The 19,338-nt window shown below is 40.3% G+C and overlaps 1 protein-coding gene and 1 pseudogene across 1 annotated transcript in view; one reads left to right on the forward strand and one right to left on the reverse strand.

The window, feature by feature from the left end:
* Positions 1 to 1,966: 1,966 nt before the first annotated feature.
* Positions 1,967 to 3,467, reverse strand: LOC130867451 (60S ribosomal protein L19-like; annotated as a pseudogene).
* An 11,175-nt stretch (positions 3,468 to 14,642) lies between these two features.
* The window catches only part of Gab3 (GRB2 associated binding protein 3), a 97,580-nt gene continuing 92,884 nt past the window's right edge, over positions 14,643 to 19,338 (forward strand). Inside the window, exon 1 of the mRNA XM_057760055.1 lies at positions 14,643 to 14,714. Within this exon, the coding sequence (XP_057616038.1) occupies positions 14,643 to 14,714 (72 nt within the window). The remainder of the gene's footprint in view (positions 14,715 to 19,338) is intronic.

The raw sequence follows: 19,338 nt of genomic DNA on the forward strand, positions 1-19,338 counted from the left end.
GCCTTGCATGTTAAATCTCTGGTATATCCTCCTCCACCCTATTTCCTATTCTACCTCGGTATATTATTTTAGCTTTCTGGATACACAACCTAGCTCTAGTGAATTTGGTAGATCATTAGTTATCTAATAATTCACTGTAAATGGAATCATTTGCCCATAGTTTTCCAGTTAGTTGCTGCTGACAACAACAAAAAGTATTTATTTCTTTTTTTCTGAAATGCAATGCCAAGATCAGATTTTTTTCAGTTTTGTTTTATTGTTAGTTAAATTGGTATTTCCTTGCCCAATTGTTAGTCTTTCTGGAATTTATTTTGGTAATAATGGTAATGATCAGAATTGACTATTTACAGATAAGACCCTTAGAACTAAGGATTATTATTTTATAATACCCCACTGGTAAATATTTGGTTGAGTAAATTTGAAATACTCATTCTCCATTTGTCCACTAGCTTCATCTTTATCCTATATCTATGCTCAAATCTTTTAAGAAAGATTTTGCTTTTAGAGAGTTCCAGAAGCTGGTAGTTTTGCTTCACCCTTATGTCTCTCTCACCATCATTATAATGTCTCTATTTCTCCAGTGGCCTCCTGCAGATCCACCTTTTTCTACTTTTCCTAAATACATTGTCTTAACACAGCAGCCTGAAAGTGTCATTAAACTCGGGTTCAGTATGTGCTTAAAAATACTTTAAGGGTTGGTGATAAAGCTCAGCAGTGGAGTGCTTGCCCAGCATACCCAAGGCCCTAGGTTTGATTCTCAGTATTTCTAAATAAGTAAATAAATAAATAATCCTTTAAGGGTTCTATAGTAAGTTAAAGAGTGATCCCTCTGAGCTTAGTGGTAGTGACCCATGCCTTTAATCCCAGCACTCATGAGGCAGAGGCAAGCAGATCTATGAGTTTAAGGTCAGTCTTGCCTATCCTGGTCTACAGAGTTCCAGGTCAGCCAGGGCCACAATGAGGCCTGTCTGGGGGGCGGGGAGCTATTCCACAAACTAACCTCCAGATCAAAATGAATGTGATCTCATTTGAAAAGGGGTGTGTGCAAATGTAATGAAAGTAAGGATTTGGGTTTTTTGTTTATTTTTTTAAAAAAGATGGGGTTGAGACAGGCATGGCCTTGAACTCACAGTGAGGTGTTCCCTTAATCTCCCTGTTACTGGGATTACAGGTGTGTACCACCTTACCCAGTGAAAATAAGACTCCTGAGATAAGGTCATCCTGTATTAAATGGGTGGGCCTGAAAACCAACAGCAAGTGTCATCGTAAGAGAAAAGATACACAGATCAGAGGAAAACTCCATCCATGTGAAAATGGACTCAAACTTAACTGTGCACAGCTGTCATTACAGAAGAAGGGAGAGTGAACAGGAGGATGTGAGTTTGAAGATAGACTGGGGGCACAATGAGACCTTGTTTCACCCCTTCTCTGCAACAACAATAACAAAACAGGCAAAGATTGACTCCTTTTAGATTTCTAGTCTTCAGTGCTCTGGTTCCAGAGTGTTTGCACCTATAACCCTAATTCATCTTTTGTTTAGTAGATACCTTTGGTTTCTTTTGGTGCCCTATGTGAAACTTGTCTGAGAGTTTCCCAAAGGTACAAAGTCTATGCAAAACTTGATTAGAAAACAATCCAGAAAATTGCAGTATTTTCTTATCAAGAATTTGCACTTGGCACTGTCCCTTTGGAAGCTTCCTCAGAATGTTTTTAGGATATGGAAATCAACTTGCTAAGATGTAAACTGGAGAACAATAAAAGAGTTTTTAAAAATAAATAAATAAATTTAAATTAAAAAATGAAAAGAAGAAGGAAAAGCAACAGCAGCAGCCCTGGGTGAAAGGAAAGGAGTTCAGTCCTTAGAGAACGATCTACCCCGAAGCCAAGAAAGGCTAACTTCATTCTTTTTTTTTTTTAAGGCTTGTTTTATTTTAAAGACTGATCCACCCGAGGCCACAGGCAGCCACTATGTACAGACGGGAGGGAAGCTATATTTCTTGGTCTCTTCCTGCTTGGACAGAGTCTTGATGATCTCCTCCTTCTTGGCCTGGAGGCGCTCCTCCAGGTGCTTTCGAGCTTCCTTGGTCTTAGAACTATGAGCCCCAGCCTGGTAAGTCAGGGGCTTCTTGTGGGCCTTGTCTGCCTTCAGCTTGTAGACGTGCTCCATCGTTTTTGAAGACATTCCCTTTGACCTTCAGGTACAGGCTGTGATACATATGGCGGTCAATCTTATGAATTCACTGTATTTCCTGAGAAGTCTGCACCGGATCCGCATCCTTTTCATCCAGTTCACCTTCTAGGGCATTCGAGCTTTGGCAGTACCTTTCTAGAGCTTTCCTATGCCCATATGCCTGCCCTTTCGTCACGCCAAAGTGTTTTTCCGGCATCGAGCCTGGTAATGGATGGTCACAGGCTTCTGGATGATCAGTCTATCTTTGATCAGCTTCCGGATCTGCTGATGGGAGTTGGCGTTGGCAATTTCATTGGTGTCATTAAGGTCCAACCAGACCTTCTTTTTACCACAGCGCAGGACGCAAGAGGCGAACCTCTTCTGTAGCCTGAGTAGACTCTGGGCTGTCTACACAGCAGCGAAAGGATCTAAATTCATTCTTAAGGTGCCTCTGAGTCCGTCCCCCCCCCCCCCCCCGCCATGGGCCAGCGTGAACACCCACACATGCACTGCAATAACTAAATTTCTAGGGTTTAAGTCACTTGATATATACTAGGAAACTTATAAACCATCTTACTAAGAGCAAAGGCGTTCTTTACCCAGAGACCCTGTAATGGCAGTGCAAATAGTTCTCTTCTGAGTTCCTGTCTTTCCACTTGGTCTTATCCCCCCACCCACCCACCTCCCGCCAAGAGGCTGTAACAGGCTTGGCAGGAATGAAGATACTCAAAACAGACACTTATTTCCCTTACTTTGGCTGTCAAGCTATTGCAACAATGGACCTGAGAAAGTGGAATTCTCCAGGAATCTCATGCTTGGAGAAAACTTAAAACCTGGGCTACCCAGAAGTAAAACTTTTCTCCCAGAAAGAGATTTCACACAGTCCTGACTGTTGTGGAATATTATTTTAAGATGTGTTACATTTGTTTATGCTGTGGAACATTTGTTTAATGATGCAAAGATGTGTTGCATTCTTTTATATTACATTTTGAAAGATTACAACGGGTACCATGACGGGTGAGGAACACGGATGGGAAACAGAATACACCATGCAGAGAAAGCTGGGAAGTATTAAGTTTTATTTAGGAGGGTATTGGGAGGGTAGGGGGAAGGAAGGAAAAAATACAGAGAGAGAGAGAGAGAGGAGGGAGGAGAGAGAGAGAGCTGCCTCTTCAGAAGAATGGTGGTGGGGGAGAGAGAGGGGGCTGAGACCAACCAGTTTGCCACAGCAGAAAGAGAACGAGTGGGAGTGGGCAGAGCTTGTCTCTAAAAGGGACAGGCTACTGTCTGGGTTCATCTTGCTAGGTGACTGGGAAGGCCAGCATAATCCTAACAGAGTTTGTTTAACTCTATGAAGCTGTCATACTTGGTCTGTCTAAAACAGTTGATGGTCTAATAAAGAGCTGAATGGCCATTAGGTAGGCAGGATAAAGGATAGGCAGGGCTGCCAGGCAGAATAAATAGGAGGAGAAATCTGGAAGGAAAGAAGGAGCAAGAAAAGGAGGAGAGGAGGATGATAAGGTCCAGTCACGCAGCCACCCAGCTACCCACAGAGTAATAGTGAAAGTAAGATATACAGAAGTAAGAAAAGGAAAAAGCCCAGAGGCAAAAGGTGGCAGGGATAAGATAGAAAAAATTGACTAGAAACAAGTCAGGCGAAGGCTGGTATTTATAAGAACAAATAAGACTCTGTGGTGATTTATGTGGGAGCTGGCTGCCTCCCCCCTAAAAAAAGGCAAAGAGTAAAGAATAAAAAACCAACAACCAACACCTGACAACTTGTCTGACCACCTTACAGGATGAAACTGAATCCTGGACAGAAATGGGTCACTGATAGGCAGGGATTACATATTTACTGGGACTGCTTAGATGTGCATATTTCCTGGCACCCTGTTTTTTTTTTAAATATTTATTTATTTGTTTATTATGTATACAATATTCTGTCTGCAGGTCAGAAGAGGTCACCAGACCTCATTACAGATGGTTGTGAGCCACCATGTGGTTGCTGGGATTTGAACTCAGGACCTTTGGAAGAACAGGCAATGCTCTTAACCTCTGAGCCATCTCTCCAGCCCCCCTGGCACCCTGTTTAAACTTAAATGTTACTTCAGGGCCCAGAGACGGACTATAGAAGCAGTCACTGGCTCTCCTTGTTCCTCTTCCCAATGTGGCCATATTGAATAAATATTTTTCTACTTTTCTCTGTAATTCAGCTGTTTTCATTGGCTTATAAAGGATGGGTGGCAAAACTTGCCTTGCTGGGACACAGGCTGCAACTCCAACTCTGGTAACAAAGCCCTTTGGCTGTTTATTGGCCCATCTTGGGGCTTTTATACCTCTTTCCTCTGCTGTTTATTGGCTGCCTTTACACAGAATGTTAACTTTATGAATGCAGGGAAATTTTTATCTATTTAGTTTACTCTTATATACCTAGCTCCTAGAAGATTCTCAGATTTACAAAATGGAGCCAAACTGGATTTCCCCACAAAAAAAATGTTCACAGAAGTATTCATGACAGCCAAAATTTGGAAATAACTAAATTTTTATCAGTAGATGAATAAAATGAGTGTTATCTATACATTGCAACAGTGTTCAGCCATAAAAAGGAATCACAGTACTAATAAATGCTATAACATAGATGTACCTCAAAATCATTATGCTACATGAGAAGGGCCATGATTTAACTTACATGAACTAGGCAAAACAAGCAAACTATTTTTTAAATAGTCTTACTATGTTGTATTGTAGAACTTTAAGACAATTCTGAAGCCATTTCTGACAACTCTCAGTACTTCCCCTCCTCCCCTGGGAACCAAGGACATAACAGCTATGCATGCACGTACTGAGATGTTGGGAACTTTCCATCTCCCTGAATAGGAGCATGATAACCCTTAGGTGTTGACTTATTACTGATGTTTTGACTTAGTCCCTGGGAAGGGGCAAAGCGACCCTCAGAAGTTTCCCTTTACCTCATCTGATCTGGCAACCACTCTCCAGCCAATTATTGGTAGTAGCCTTTTTGAATAAGCCAATCATAATAGTTAAAGAACACCCCCCAGACACCCCTTCCTTCTGTGGTTTTTCCCTTTAAAAATAGCCTGTACCAGACATTCAGGGTCTTCTAGCTTCCCGACTGCTGGAAGACCCTGTCATGACAGAATTAATAAAATCCTCATGCTTTTACATTAGCTGTGATATGAGATACGGTCTCTTGGGGCGACTCCTCCTCCTCAGTGTTTGGACACTAGGGTCCAACAGTATATGCTAGTTTTCAAATACTGAGGTCAAATGATCATCCTGCCTCAGTCTACTGAGTAGCTGTCACATAGGGCTCTACAATAAGATAAAAATCTGGAGATATAGAAATTAATTACCTGGGGGTAGAAGGTTTAGGAAAACATGGGGAATGACTGCCTGTGAATATATGCTTTTTCTAGTTTTGTACTATTTTCCCCAGTTTGTAGCATGTTTACTTGTACTCTTAACAATGTGTTTTGTAGAACAAAAGCTTAAATTTCAATAAATTCCAGTTTATTCTTGTTTTTTATAATTATGCTTATGTTGCCATGTCTAAGAGTTTATCAAGTTCCAAGTTCCAAAGATGAATTCTCCTGCTGTCTTCTGAAAGCTTTAAAGCTTTACATTTTACATCTAAGGTTCATTTCTTGCTTGTTTTTTATTTTTAAAGATTTATTTATATTATGCATGTAAGTATTTTCCCAGCATGTATGTTTGTGTACCACATGAATGTTTAATGCCATCTAAAATTAGAAGAGGGCATCAGATCCTCGAGAACTAGAAATACAGACATTTTGAGCTGTTATGTGGGTACTGGGAATGAACCCTAGTCCTCTTGCAAGAGCAGCAAATGCTCTTAATGATTAAGTCATTTCCCCATCTGTGCCACATGCATATGCATGTGTGTGTGTGTGTGTGTGTGTGTGTGTGTTTGAGACAGGGTGTTCTCCCTCTGTTCTTTATTGAGAGTTTCTGTTATGAATGGGTGTTAGATTCTTCTAGATGTTTTTCATTAACTGATATTAGAGCATGGCTGATGTGGGAGAGTCTTCTGTTTTGTGTTGATTTCATTGGTTAATAAAGAGACTGCCTTGGCCCTTTAATAGGACAGAATTTAGATAGGTGGAGTAGACAGAAGAGAATGCTGGGAAGAAGGGAAGTGAGCCAGCTGTCATGCCTCTCCTCTCCAAGATGGATGCAGGTTAAGATCCTTTCCGCTAAGCCACCACCTTGTGGTGCTACACAGATTATTAGAAATGGGTTAATCAAGATGTGAGAATTAGCCAGTAAGAGGCTAGAGCTAATGGGCTAAGCAGTGTTTAAAAGAATACAGTTTCCATGTAATTATTTCGGGTAAAGCTAGCTGGGAGCCGGGGCTGCAGCCTGCCACTCCCCATACTACAGAGTGGTCGCCCAATGTGGTAACAAACTCCACGTAAAACCTGAGAGAGCTTAATTTTAAACAGAGAAAAAACAGAGTTTAACGCAGCTTTTTGCTGTTTGTGGGTGGCATGCCACAGAATTTCCTGACTTGGCAGCCTTAAAAAAAAAAAAAAAAAAGCCATGTGTGGTTTTAAAACGCAGCTTCCTGGGCCCTGTCACTGGTGGAACTCCAGCTATGGTGCAATTGTGGGACTGGGTGTTTGTGTTCCCGCTCAGGATCGGGAATAAAGTACTCTGAGACCATGCCTGCGCTCCTGCCTGGGCAGACTTTGGCATCAGGCTTAAGCAGGCAGGAGAGCAAATTGGAGAGAGGTGGAGCCAACAGCCAGAGCAGCCCGCTGCTCTGCAGCTCAGAGGCGCAACTGATTCAGTCACAAGCCTCCAGCTTCGCTCAGCCATGCTGAACTGTGCTGACCTCAGGCAGGAATGATCGTAATTACCATAACAACAGCGCAGTTAAAGTTTAGACTGGGAGTAAACAGGCAGTACAGTATTACCTCTATATGGCGCAACTTAAGTTTTCAAGAAGTGCTTAACATTTTAAGACGTGCTCCTGGACAGTAAAGAATTACAGATTCACAGTGGGACAGATTCAGATATAAAAGACTTCTAAATGGATCACAATGTTGGATGAGTGTACGTAGGCTTGGGAGAGAGAAGAAAAAGAATATAGAGAATAAAGTTAATGCCTTAAAAAAAAGGTAAAGTCTTTAAAGAGACAGAGTACAGATAGTTATAGATTAAAAGAAATAAAGAAAAATAAGCCATGTAAAAATGAATAATTCACAAAGAGTCTGGATTCTTTGTATTATTGTGTTTTTTTTTTTGAATCTTTTGACTGTAAAGGAGCTAAGTACAGAGAGACGTTTCATTACATGGGCTGCCAAGCTAAGCCATAATGGATATAAGGGTATTATGATTTCAGAATTTGGGTCTAAGGATATGATGCTTTGGAGAGGGTCTTCTTTTGTTTTCACAGAGGATGAGACCCTGTGGATTGCTTCTATCCCAATATGGTATGATAGACCACGCCCTCCTGAAAGGTTGCTGTGAACACCCTCAAAAATTGCTTCACTCAACTGCCTACTGAGATAAAACTAGCACACAAGTTATACCATGAAAGACCTAAATTACAACGCCCCCATTCAGCAGGAAGCAGTTTGGAGAGAAATAACTGTGCCCATGTTCCCATATATTGTTTATAAATGTTCTTTTACATTTAAAGGGGGATATGATATATATGAATAATTTGCATTGGTATGGATTTTAAGGTCAGTTTTGTTATATGTATATGCATATTTCTAATCTTGATTAAGGTATTGTGATTGTGTAGTTCATTTAGAAATGTAATGTATATAGGTTGTTAATGGATAATCATCTATAATAGTCAAGCTTGTGGTCATGTTAGATTTTCTAGATATATAGAGATATATTTCAGTTAGATAGGCATTCTTCACATCTTTCAAAGACTGCAGACTATGGCATTTTAAATGTTTTAATAACTTAGGACTTTTCATGACAATGAGACACGTGTGCTCCCGGCAGCACCAATCTACTTCAAGAAGAAGATGGACATCGAAGAGGCTCCTTAAGGAGTTTGATAGCCATTTGGGCAAGAAACTGCTCTTGCCTGGACTGATGCATAAACTGGACACAGAGAACACACAGAGAGAGGACTGCTGAACTTGCCTAAAGGTGTGATGGTCTTTCAGGATTCCTGATTCATGAAAGAGTCTGCGAGACATTCTGCAGGACACAGCAGAAAGTGACTGAACTGTCGTTGAAATTTCCTGCTTCATGGAAAAGTCTGCTGGATACTATGGGCCTGAAGGCCAAAGATGGATGCCCCAACGGTACAGAGGAACTTTGGGTGACTATACAGGCAGCGAGATGTCTCTGTCATTTCTAGAGTTTTGGATTTCTTGTTTGCTTAGGTAATATTATATCCTTTTGGAGTTTTTGATGGAGTTGAAGAATGGTTAGTTATAGTTATAGTTTTCCTTAGTTATGATAAAAGATAAAATAGATATAAATATTATAACTGTAATTCTTGCTTGATAACTGTTTTGTTATATGTAATTTTACTATGTTAAAGTGAAAGCCTTTCTTTTTTTTTAAATAGAGAAAGGAGAAATGATGGAGGAGGGTCATTTATCTATCTGTTGCTTTCATTGGTTAATTAATGAAGAAACTGCTTGGCCTTTGATAGGCCAGCCCTTAGGTGGGTGGAGTAGACAGAACAAAATGCTGGGAGAAAGAAGCCGAGTCAGGCAGACGCCATAGCTCTCCTCTCCGAGATGGAAGCAGGCTAGAATCCTTCCTGGTAAGACACCACCTCGTGGTGCTACACAGATTATTAGAAATGGGTTAATCAAGATGTGAGAATTAGCCAGGCTGGAACTAATGGGCCAAGCAGTATTTAAAAGAATACAGTTTCTGTGTAATTATTTCGGGTGTAAAGCTAGCCGGGTGGTGGGAAGCGGCCTGCCGCTCCTCTTCACTACACATGGCTTTTCAATTTTTGCCTATATGCCTAGAAAATTTTGTTTATTATTAGTGCTTAATTACTGAACAAGCCACCCTTCTTTTGATAAAGCCCATTTGATCATAGTATACAATTATTTTTATGTATTTGTTTTAGTTGGTTCTACTTTGCTTAGGCTTTTTGTGTATATATTCATTAGCCATATTTGGGTTATAGTTTTCATTTTCTTTTCAAAACCTTTTTCTTTTTTTTTTTTTTTTTTTTTTTTTTTTTGGTTTTTCGAGACAGGGTTTCTCTGTGGTTTTGGAGCCTGTCCTGGAACTAGCTCTTGTAGACCAGGCTGGTCTCGAACTCACAGAGATCCACCTGCCTCTGCCTCCCGAGTGCTGGGATTAAAGGCATGCGCCACCACCGCCCGGCTCTCAAAACCTTTTTCTGATCTTGGTATTAGAATAACAGTGGCTTCATAGACTGAGTTAAGATGTATTTGATCTGGATTTGGGACAATTTCATATAGCTTTCAAGTATATCAATAATGATAGAACTTTTTGTGAGACATGAAAAACAGTATAATTTGAAATGAAAAATTTCATAGAAATAACAAAAGAAAAAGCCAAATTTCAACCTTAAGGTGGATATATGGAAGTGGCTTTCACTTACAAAGAAGTACTTTGTAGATGTTTACATAGGAAAGAGTGGGTTAGCCTATCTAAACTTATACCCTGGCACTTCAGGCTTTTAAGTCTCATGCTTCATAGATTTACTCAAGTAAAAGATGAACAAGAGGGAGGAGATATAGAAAGGCACAAGCTTTCCAACCTTATTATTGTCCCTTATACATATATGTAATTCTTTCCCCTAGTCTGCTTATGATTTGGGTTTTCTAATTTTCCTTCTGAAAAAAATTTTCTATGGCCATGTACATTTCAAGTTTTCCCTTTTCTCATAGTAAATAAGTCCTCATGACCTTTTTAAAATGTGGTGTGTAGGTAGAAATTCAGGTGCTCATGGAGGCCCAAAACATTGTTTCTCCTGGAACTGGAATTAAAGGCAGTTGTGAGTCTCATGATTGTGGGTGCTAGGAACTGAACTAAGGTCATCTGTAAGAAAAGTATATACTCTTAACCACTGAGCCATTCATATGATCTTCTTGACATAACTGACAAAGAAACTCTTCTGTAATAGCAATCACTCATTTCTATGATTTCTTCTAGTTATAGGATTTAAACTACTGAATGAACCATAAAACTAAACCCAGGATAAACACAATGCTACCCTACCCAGTTTCACTAGACCTATTTTAAATAAACCATAAAAGTAAATTCAGTTTCCAAAAATTGTAGCACGATTAATAAAAACCCAGAGACAAAAATTGGGGTTCAATATGAAGGTCAGAAAAGCAAAATGGCCAGCTACTGGCTCTTACCTCTACCTCAGCCTGAAGTGGCAATCCTACCTCAAGGAAGCTTCAGAATGAGACTGTGTGTGAGAGCTGTCTCCTTCCATTTTATAAAGGGAATAAATGCATGTGCCACTACCACCTAGTTTCTATGACAATCTAGTTTGGCTGCTGGGATTAAAGGTGTGTGTCACCACTGCCTGGTCTGTAAGGCTGATCAGTGTGGCTGTTTTACTCTCTGAACTTCAGGCAAGCTTTATTTATTAAAATACAAATGAAATATCACTACAAAAAATCTGTTTGCTATTTGAATTCCCTCCCTTTCAAGGTTAGACTGCTCTTTCTTATAGAGGCATGAACAAGGTTGAGAATCATCCATAAATGAGACCCCTAAAACTAGAAACAGTTGATAGGTTCATAATCAATGTTCATTGTTTAATGTTCCCTCAACCAAGACCAACAATGAGTTCCCCAAATGTAGTTGAATCTCTGGAAGGGCCAACAAGGCACCTGGCAGCAGAAATTGGACTATATACCCTGGAAGGGCAGTAATTTGTTTTCAGTTTAATAGACACTTACTTCTTCATGAATTTATATTCAAAGCCACATTTCTTCTGGCTCTTACACTTATTAGATTATCTCTATATTTGTATTTGCAATACTTCAAGTAACAGCACTTCTCACCAAGAAAATCATCACAATATGTTCAATTAGTGACTACTACTAAACAACATTACTTCCCCAAGGTCAGGACTGATAAGTGTCTGGAATTAAGAGCTGCAATCTGCAGTAGTTCCTTCTATGATTACACATAACAACCCACTTTCAAGTGTTTCTTTCCATAACCAGAACTTTGAGTTCTTCTGGTTAGAAAGTTTTGGTTCCCAATGGGAGAAATGCTTCTCCAAGGATGAGACATTGGTTTTGACAATTTGAAAACTGAGACTGTCACCTGGCCATTTGACATTCTTTATGCTAGGAAACTTTGCAACCATAGATTCTAGCAATGAATTATGTGATTATGTATGAATTATAGTATGAATTATGTGATTATCAAGTGGAAATTTTTATCAAGGGTTGTATTTAAACAAGAAGACCAGAGGGACTATGTTTTTGAATCCACAGGATCCTCAGAGCATCTCCTGACAGTGAGATATTCAGGCAAGATCACTGGGATTCTAGACTTAACCGGAAAATAAAAGGTTTTGTTCACCTACTAGGCCAGCAGTTCTCAGCCTGCAGCTCCTGACCCCTTTGAGGGTTGAACAGCCCTTTCACAGGGGTCACCTAAGACCATCAGAAAGCATAGTTATTTGCATTACGATTCATAACAGTAGCCAAATTTCAGTTATGAAGCAGCAATGGGAATAATTTTATGGTTGGGGGGGTCACTACAACATGAGGAACTGTATTAAAGGGTCATAGCATTAGGAAAGTTGAGAATCACTGCACTAGACAAAGAATTTTTACCAGTTGATGTCCTAGCTAGAAAGCAAATAGAGGAAATAAATTAGACATACCAATTAGACTCATGAGCAATCACAGAATATTTTGTTGTGTTCTCCCTCTCCTCAACTTTTCCTGTCTTTGTTTTGTCTATATTTTGTGCATGTCAAGTAAAAGTTCACAAAGCTTAGTTTTATATATTTTTCTTTAGCTTGTAGGTTATTGATATGGGATGGTACCTGAACTAGGAGAATAACTATCCCGCAGACATGGCTAGATTGAGTAATTGTACAATACAGTGGAACCATTGAGCTCTTTTAGGGGTATTTTCTTTTTTTTTTTTAAGATTTATTTATTTATTATGTATACAACATTCTGCCTCGATGTATGCCCGCACGCCAGAAGAGGGCGCCAGATCTCATTACAGATGGTTGTGAGCCACCATGTGGTTGCTGGGAATTGAACTCAGGACCTCTGGAAGAGCAGCCAGTGCTCTTAACCTCTGAGCCATCTCTCCAGCCCCCGAGGGGTATTTTCTTAATTTGTAGAAAAGATAATAGCAGCCGGGCGATGGTGGCGCACGCCTTTAATCCCAGCACTCGGGAGGCAGAGGCAGGTGGATCTCTGTGAGTTCGAGACCAGCCTGATCTACAGAGCTAGTTCCAGGACAGGCTCCAAAACCACAAAGAAACCCTGTCTCGAAAAACCAAAAAAGAAAAAAAAAAAAAAGAAAAAGAAAAGATAATAGCATTGCTTTGTGTGAATGTGTTGTTTCTATAGTTTTTTTGTTGTTGTTTTGTTTGCTTGCTTGTTTTTCTAGACAAGGTTTCTCTGTGTAACAGTCCTGGTTGTCCTGGAACTCACCATGTAGACCAGGCTGGCCTCAAACTCACAGAGATCTGCCTGCCTCTGCCTCCCAAGTGCTGGGATTAAAGATGTGTGCCACCACCACCTGGCTGTGCTTTTTTATTTTGTGTACAATGAGTGTGTATTATGTATTAAGTAGCAAGAAGAGTTTCAATTTAGATTTCCCCTCTGTATTTGGAGAGGTAAGAAAGTTAAATAAAGATATTATCTATATTTCTTATCTATATTTCTTCATGTGAATTGGGTTTGGCTAACTATAGAGGCTAATGTGAGACTTGAAACTCTGAGAGGAGGCAGATGGTTGCAATGATGGTCAGAGTGAAATAGGGTCTGAGACATGAGTTGGCGGCAGCTGGAATCCAGCTTTGTGACAGAAACTGACTCTCAGCCTCTGCTTTGTACTCTGGATGTGCCTTGAAGTCGTGACTAGTGGCACTCCTTGATTTCATTGCTGCTGTACTGCCAATGAGTTTGCTAAGTACCACCTTTGTGAAATTAATCCCTCCCCACTTGAAACACCTCAAATGAATTCTTTTTTCTCCCTGGTTGTACAATGACAATGAATCATACCATATAGATGGTCATCTCTCCCTAGACATTGTAAATGTAGTGTGGTAATTGTTTTGTAAATTTTTTATTTTTTCTAAGTGTCATTTCCAAGTAAGAAGCATCACACCATGGGAAAAGATCATTGCAGATTAGAAAGCTGACCAGATGCCAGCAAACATCACATGGATGGTCTGTTGGATGCTAATTCTAACTTTATTGTGGTGCTTTCCAGTTTTTAAAGTGTGTTCACAAAGAGCAGGTGGTGTTTAGAGGGATGAGACAGACAAGTCTTGAGACAGACAACTAACCCTAACTGCTATGGGTGACTTCTTGGGTGTGTGCTATATACAGGGGACATTATTATTATTTTCTCATCTTATGCTTGGTCAAAATTGACAATATATTTTATAGGGTGTTTGTGTAGGTGCTGTGAAGCACTTATGACAATGGCCAGCATATGGTACTACGATCACAATAAACATTAGTTGGTTTTTTGGTTTGTTTTTAGAGTATGTACATAGCACACAACCTGGCTTAATCAGCCCTAGATTCATTCTTTAAAGCCCCAGAATCAGAGAAGGTGCAGATAGTACTATTGTTGAATTTGGATCACTTGCATTCATTAGAATGTTTAAACAGTTCTATCCAGGTAGCTCATCACTGAAGACAATCTTTGGAATAGGGGAAGAAAAATCACAGTACTCTGCAAGCAATCAAATGGGACAGGAAAATGGAAGAGGAGTTCCTCTCTAAACTATATATATGACAAATGTGGGCCATAGGTTTTTGTTCTTGAACCCCTGAGGCCAGCAGACCAACCCTTGTTGGCATGAGTGTTCAGGGGTGGATAGAGGCAACAGCTTCATTGTGATGCTACCACTGGGTCACTTAAAGCTTTTCTCGTGGGCGGGCTCCTTCCTTCCTTTACTATGACTATGAAGATAGCACTCTAGGCACTCGGTGAGAGCTGCAGGTTGTCCTGCTTGGGGTCTCCAGAGGCAGAGCCTCTTGTGGCACAGCAATTGCTCGAAGGGGCTTCCTTAACTTTGCTGCTTGTTTTTTGCCCTGGCCGTCTAGGCTCTAGAACAGCCCTGGCTGCCGTCCCTTCCTCAAGTCCGGGGGGCCGGAGGTGGGGGCGTCGCGCGGCCGCTTGGGGCGGCGCTATGCTGGCGGGCCCGCCCCGGGGCATCCCTAGCTAGACTTCCTCCTGCCGCAGGCGGCCAGCCCAGCTGGAGGAAGCAGCCGTAGCGGCATTAGCGGCCACGATGAGCACGGGCGACGCCGTGTGCACGGGTTGGCTCGTCAAGTCGCCCCCAGAGAGGAAGCTACAGCGCTATGTGAGTAGGGGCGCCGACTCACCCCTGGCTTTCGTGTCCTCGGTTCTATGCCCGTGGGGTGGCCGTGCGTGGTCCTGGGGAGTCCCTGGTTTTAGGCGCGCCAAACGTAACTGTTCTCAGCGCCCTAGCTGCAGGCGAGGCCGGTGGACGACGGAAAGTGAAATCTTACGTCGAGCTGTGTTGCTGCAGCACCCTGCAGCAGGCTGGCCTGGTACCTCTTGCCCGCTGTGTTCAATCACTCTATGCTGCCACAATCAGCTGTGGAGGGAGGTGGGTTGGGGCTAAAAGTCCCAACGCCGGTTTGTATTCTGGAGCAGCCACAGAGACATCTCTAAAGGGTGCCCTGTGTCTGACTGGAGTTCCATTTCACAGTGAGGAGAACAGAGAGAGGGACAGGGAAGTGGACAGTAAGAGGATACCTGTGTGGGATACTTTAGTGAAGCTGCTGCATTCCTCTTGGACTGTAATGAGTACTGTCATTGTAGCTATCATAGGACACTCCTGTTGGGAGCCTACCATACAGTGTAACTCTTTTCTCATCATGTCCCTTCTCAGCATATTCTTTATGATGACACTATGCTTTTTTTTTTAGTACAGCAGGAACCATTGACATTTGTTATTATGAAATAAGGGACACTTGGAAAAGCACATCTTTCTACACATTATATGACCATCTTTAAGCTGCCCACAACTCAAAAGTTCATTATATCTAGAGTTCTCAGGATAAGATCTTTAAAATATTCTGCTTAAAGATCTAATTGCTACTGATTTGTCTTTAGCCATTAGCAAAGCAAGAACCACTTTAGTCCCCAGGGAGCTGCATATAAACAGATATTAGCCTTTCTTGCCCCTTTATTGAGGGGGGGGGGGCGCTGGAAGTACATTGATGGATCCCTGTCCTTCATAATTCCTAATTTCTCTGCGAAACCAAAGTGTGCTGGTGGTAACTACCCTGCCATGGTTTGCACTCTGCGGAGGCATCCCTCTCCAAATGCGATTCTACCTGGTACTTGTGTTTATAGCTTTCCAACTGGTGTCCTCATTTTGTCCATATTCACCAATACTTGTGTTTCCATATTGAAGAGCACATATCATGTAGAAGTCCATGATTACAAGAAGAATGCAATAATACATGGATACTTCTAGAATTTGTAACAAGAGCACTTCCTGAATTTCAAGCTGCCCAGTGGTTCCCCTCCCCTCCATTTTTGGTTTAGACAGTATCTTACTCTTAGGAGTCTTTGGAAAGGTTTTTGTTGTTTGTGCTGCTGAATCAAAGAATGTTGTTCTGTTTAGTATGTAGCCATCATAGATGCAGAAATATGAGCATTTCTTTGAATAATAACAGTATGCCCCCCCCTCGGAGACAGGGCCTCTCTACATAGTTCTGTCTGTCCTGGAATTCACTGTGTAGACCAGCTTGACCTCGAACTCAGAGATCTGCCTGCCTCTGCTGGGATTACAGTTGTGTATCACCATGCCTGGCCCTGCATCATTTTTTTTTTGACTCCACAAATTCCTAAGCCCAAAGTCCCCCATCTGTCATTCTTTGCACCATCAAGCTGCTTCCCTAAGTTTTCAGCTATTTTGAAGATGCATTGATTTAGAGGAGGCAGGAGGCAAAAACATGTTCCTCTGCTCTACATGTGCAGGTGAGGCTTGCAGTGCTGCTCCCTGAGTGGCTTTCCTTGCTGCCCTTAATGAAAGTCATTTAAATGATATTTTCAGAGTGGAACAAACTTTCCAGTAGTTAATTCAGAAAGATGATGAGTCTAGAGAAGGTTTATGGGTGACTCACCAACCCCCCTCCAATTTGGTTTGTATCTTGTCTTCAACAGGCTAGTTTAGGAAACTTTGTTAGTGTTTCATAATTTTGGAATACTTGGGTAGATCTTTTGTCATATATAGTTTTTTTTGTTTGTTTGTTTGTTAAAATGGCCCTGTGCTAAGAGTGGATAATGAATAGAGATGTGTGGAGTATGTGATGATAGACAAGATTGAAAGCAGAAGAGAACCTAGGCATAAACTTTGATCTTTCAGTCCCTGGTTGAGAACCTTTTGTTTTGTTTTGTTTTGTTTTGTTTTATAGAGACTGCTCTTTTTTTTTGTCTTTGAAAAATCCCTGATTACTAAGGGATGCAGGAATTAATTTTGCCACTAGAGGGCAACGATGAGACACTTCGACAAGGTCAGGCAGTGCTGTTTAATTCAACTCTTGTGAGTAATTTCTACTCCCTCACTGGCTGCTATCTCTAAAGTAGGCTCAGTGTTTGATGCTCCAGAAGAAACAGAAAAGAATTGATTTAGGTTCTTACACATTCCATAGTTATAATATATTAGCATACTAATGTAATGAAGCTAGTTAGCATAACTGGGACAATAACCCAGTTCTTTGTGTTGGCAGGCCATCAATGTTTGTATTAACAACTGGAAGCTCAGTCTGTTTTCAGGCAAATCTTTCAGTACATTGTATTTCATTTACTTGATTACATGAGCCAAGGCTGTCAAAAAGTTAGTTTTTATCATTGCCCTTTTTTGAAGAAAGCTGATTTCTTTTTTGTGTTTCACAAATAATCTAGACATTTATTCTTATCATCAAAATTCAAACATTGTAGGAATGAATAGAAGTTTTCCCACATCCTACCCTTCTCAGGGTTGTTCCTAAGGACAAAAGCTGTTAGCTCTGTGGTATTATTCTAGAAATTTTCTTAGAAAATCTGTAATTTTCTTTTCACATAAATGAGATTGTCCAATAATTTTCTCTTCCTTTTTACAACCAGTCTATATATTATTCCAAGTTAGTGCATATAGATTTACTTCATTTTCAAATCATTGTATAATATTACTTATAATAGGTGTATAATTACTTAAGTTTTCTATTGATGAACTTTTAGCTTACTTCTGTTCCATTGGTTTAAGTAATGTTTAAATTACTTAGAGGGTTGAGAAGATAGCTTAGTCACACCTGAGTTAGGTTCCCAGCACCCACGTAAAAGCTGGGCACAGTGATGTATACCTATCATTCCATCAGTAAGAATGTGGAAACACGAGGAACATGGGGCTTGCTGGCTATTCAGTCTAGTGGAATTGGTGGGTTTCAGGCTCAGTGAGAGGCACTGTCAGCAAAGGTAGAGTAGAGAAGTGATTGAAGAATGACACCCAATGTCAACCTCTGGACTCACACACATGTGCACATGTCAGACTATGCTAATTTATAAACTAAGCCAATATAACACTAAGTGACAGGTGCTTCTTTTGCCTCTGGATACAATTTTTTTTGTTGGGCATGCAAATGCAAATATTTTCTACCACTCTATAGTTTTTATTTTATTTTTTATTCGAGACAAGATCTCATACTATAGTCCAGGCTGGCTTGGAATTCACTATGTAGCCTACATTGGCCTCAAACTCATAGCAATTCTCCTGATTTTGGAATGTTAGAATTAAAAACACAAACTACCATGCCCAACTAAGACTTCAAAAATTTGAAAATCAAAATATCAGATTTTGAATGTCTGTTTTATGATCAACTATTTGTTCATTTTTATGCCAATATCATACTTTTTGATGAGCATAGCTTCATAAAAATTTAGTTTTAGCCTCTTTGTTTTACTTTTTCTGAGTTGGTTTGATTATTCTAAGTCGTTTGCTTTTCTATAATAATTTATAAATTACTGTGTTAATTGATTTTATTGAAATTAGTCACTTATTAGTACTTGTGGCCTTGCTTGTACTTAGAAATTGTAGTATGATCATTGTTTTATAAAAATGATGAGAAAATATATCCTTTGCCATGTCAATATTTGGGATAACAGCATTTAAGTTTTTAATTTCAAATATTTCAATTATAGGTATTCTTTTAGTTTATTTTTTATTTATTTATTTTTGTTTTTTTGAGACAAGGTTTCTCTGTTTTTAACTTTGGCTGTCCTAGAATTTGTTCTGTAGACCAGGCTGACCTTGAACTCACAGAAATCTGCCTACCTCTGCCTTCTGAATGCTGGAACTAAAGGCATGCACCAACACCGCCCAGCTAAAGTTTATTTTTGTTTTATGTGTATGGCTGTTTTGCTGGCATGCATATCTATATACCACGTAATGCAGTACCTATAAAGGCCAGAAGGAGTCAGATCCCCTGGGTCTTGAATTATAACAATTGTGAGTCGCCTTGTGGGGTCTGGGAATCAAACCTGGGCCCTCTGCACGATCCCCAGCTGCTCTTAAACACTGAGCAGCTCTCTGGTCTCAACTATAGGTATTTTGTAGACACTTTAAATAAATTGAATTTGCTGAGCATTTCTGTCTGTCTGTCTATGGTTTTGTTTGTTTTGTTGTTGTTGTTTTGTTTTTGTCTTTTTTTTTTTTTTTTGACTCAGGGTTTCTCTATGTGGTCCTGGCTGTCCTGGAACTAGCTCTGTAGACCAGCCTGACCTCAAACTCAGAGATCCACCGGCGTCTTCCTCCTAAGTACTAGGATTAAAGGCACCACCATTGCCTAGTTTACTGAGATTTTTTTTAAAAATGAGAATTGATACTTTTTAATCTATAAAGTAACAATTTGCTTTTCTTCTTTAGTCTGTTACTATGGTGACTTCTTGGCTATCCTTATTTGATTTTTGCTGTT

The sequence above is a fragment of the Chionomys nivalis genome, chromosome X (genome assembly GCF_950005125.1).
Source record: "Chionomys nivalis chromosome X, mChiNiv1.1, whole genome shotgun sequence".
Classification (NCBI taxonomy): domain Eukaryota; kingdom Metazoa; phylum Chordata; class Mammalia; order Rodentia; family Cricetidae; genus Chionomys; species Chionomys nivalis.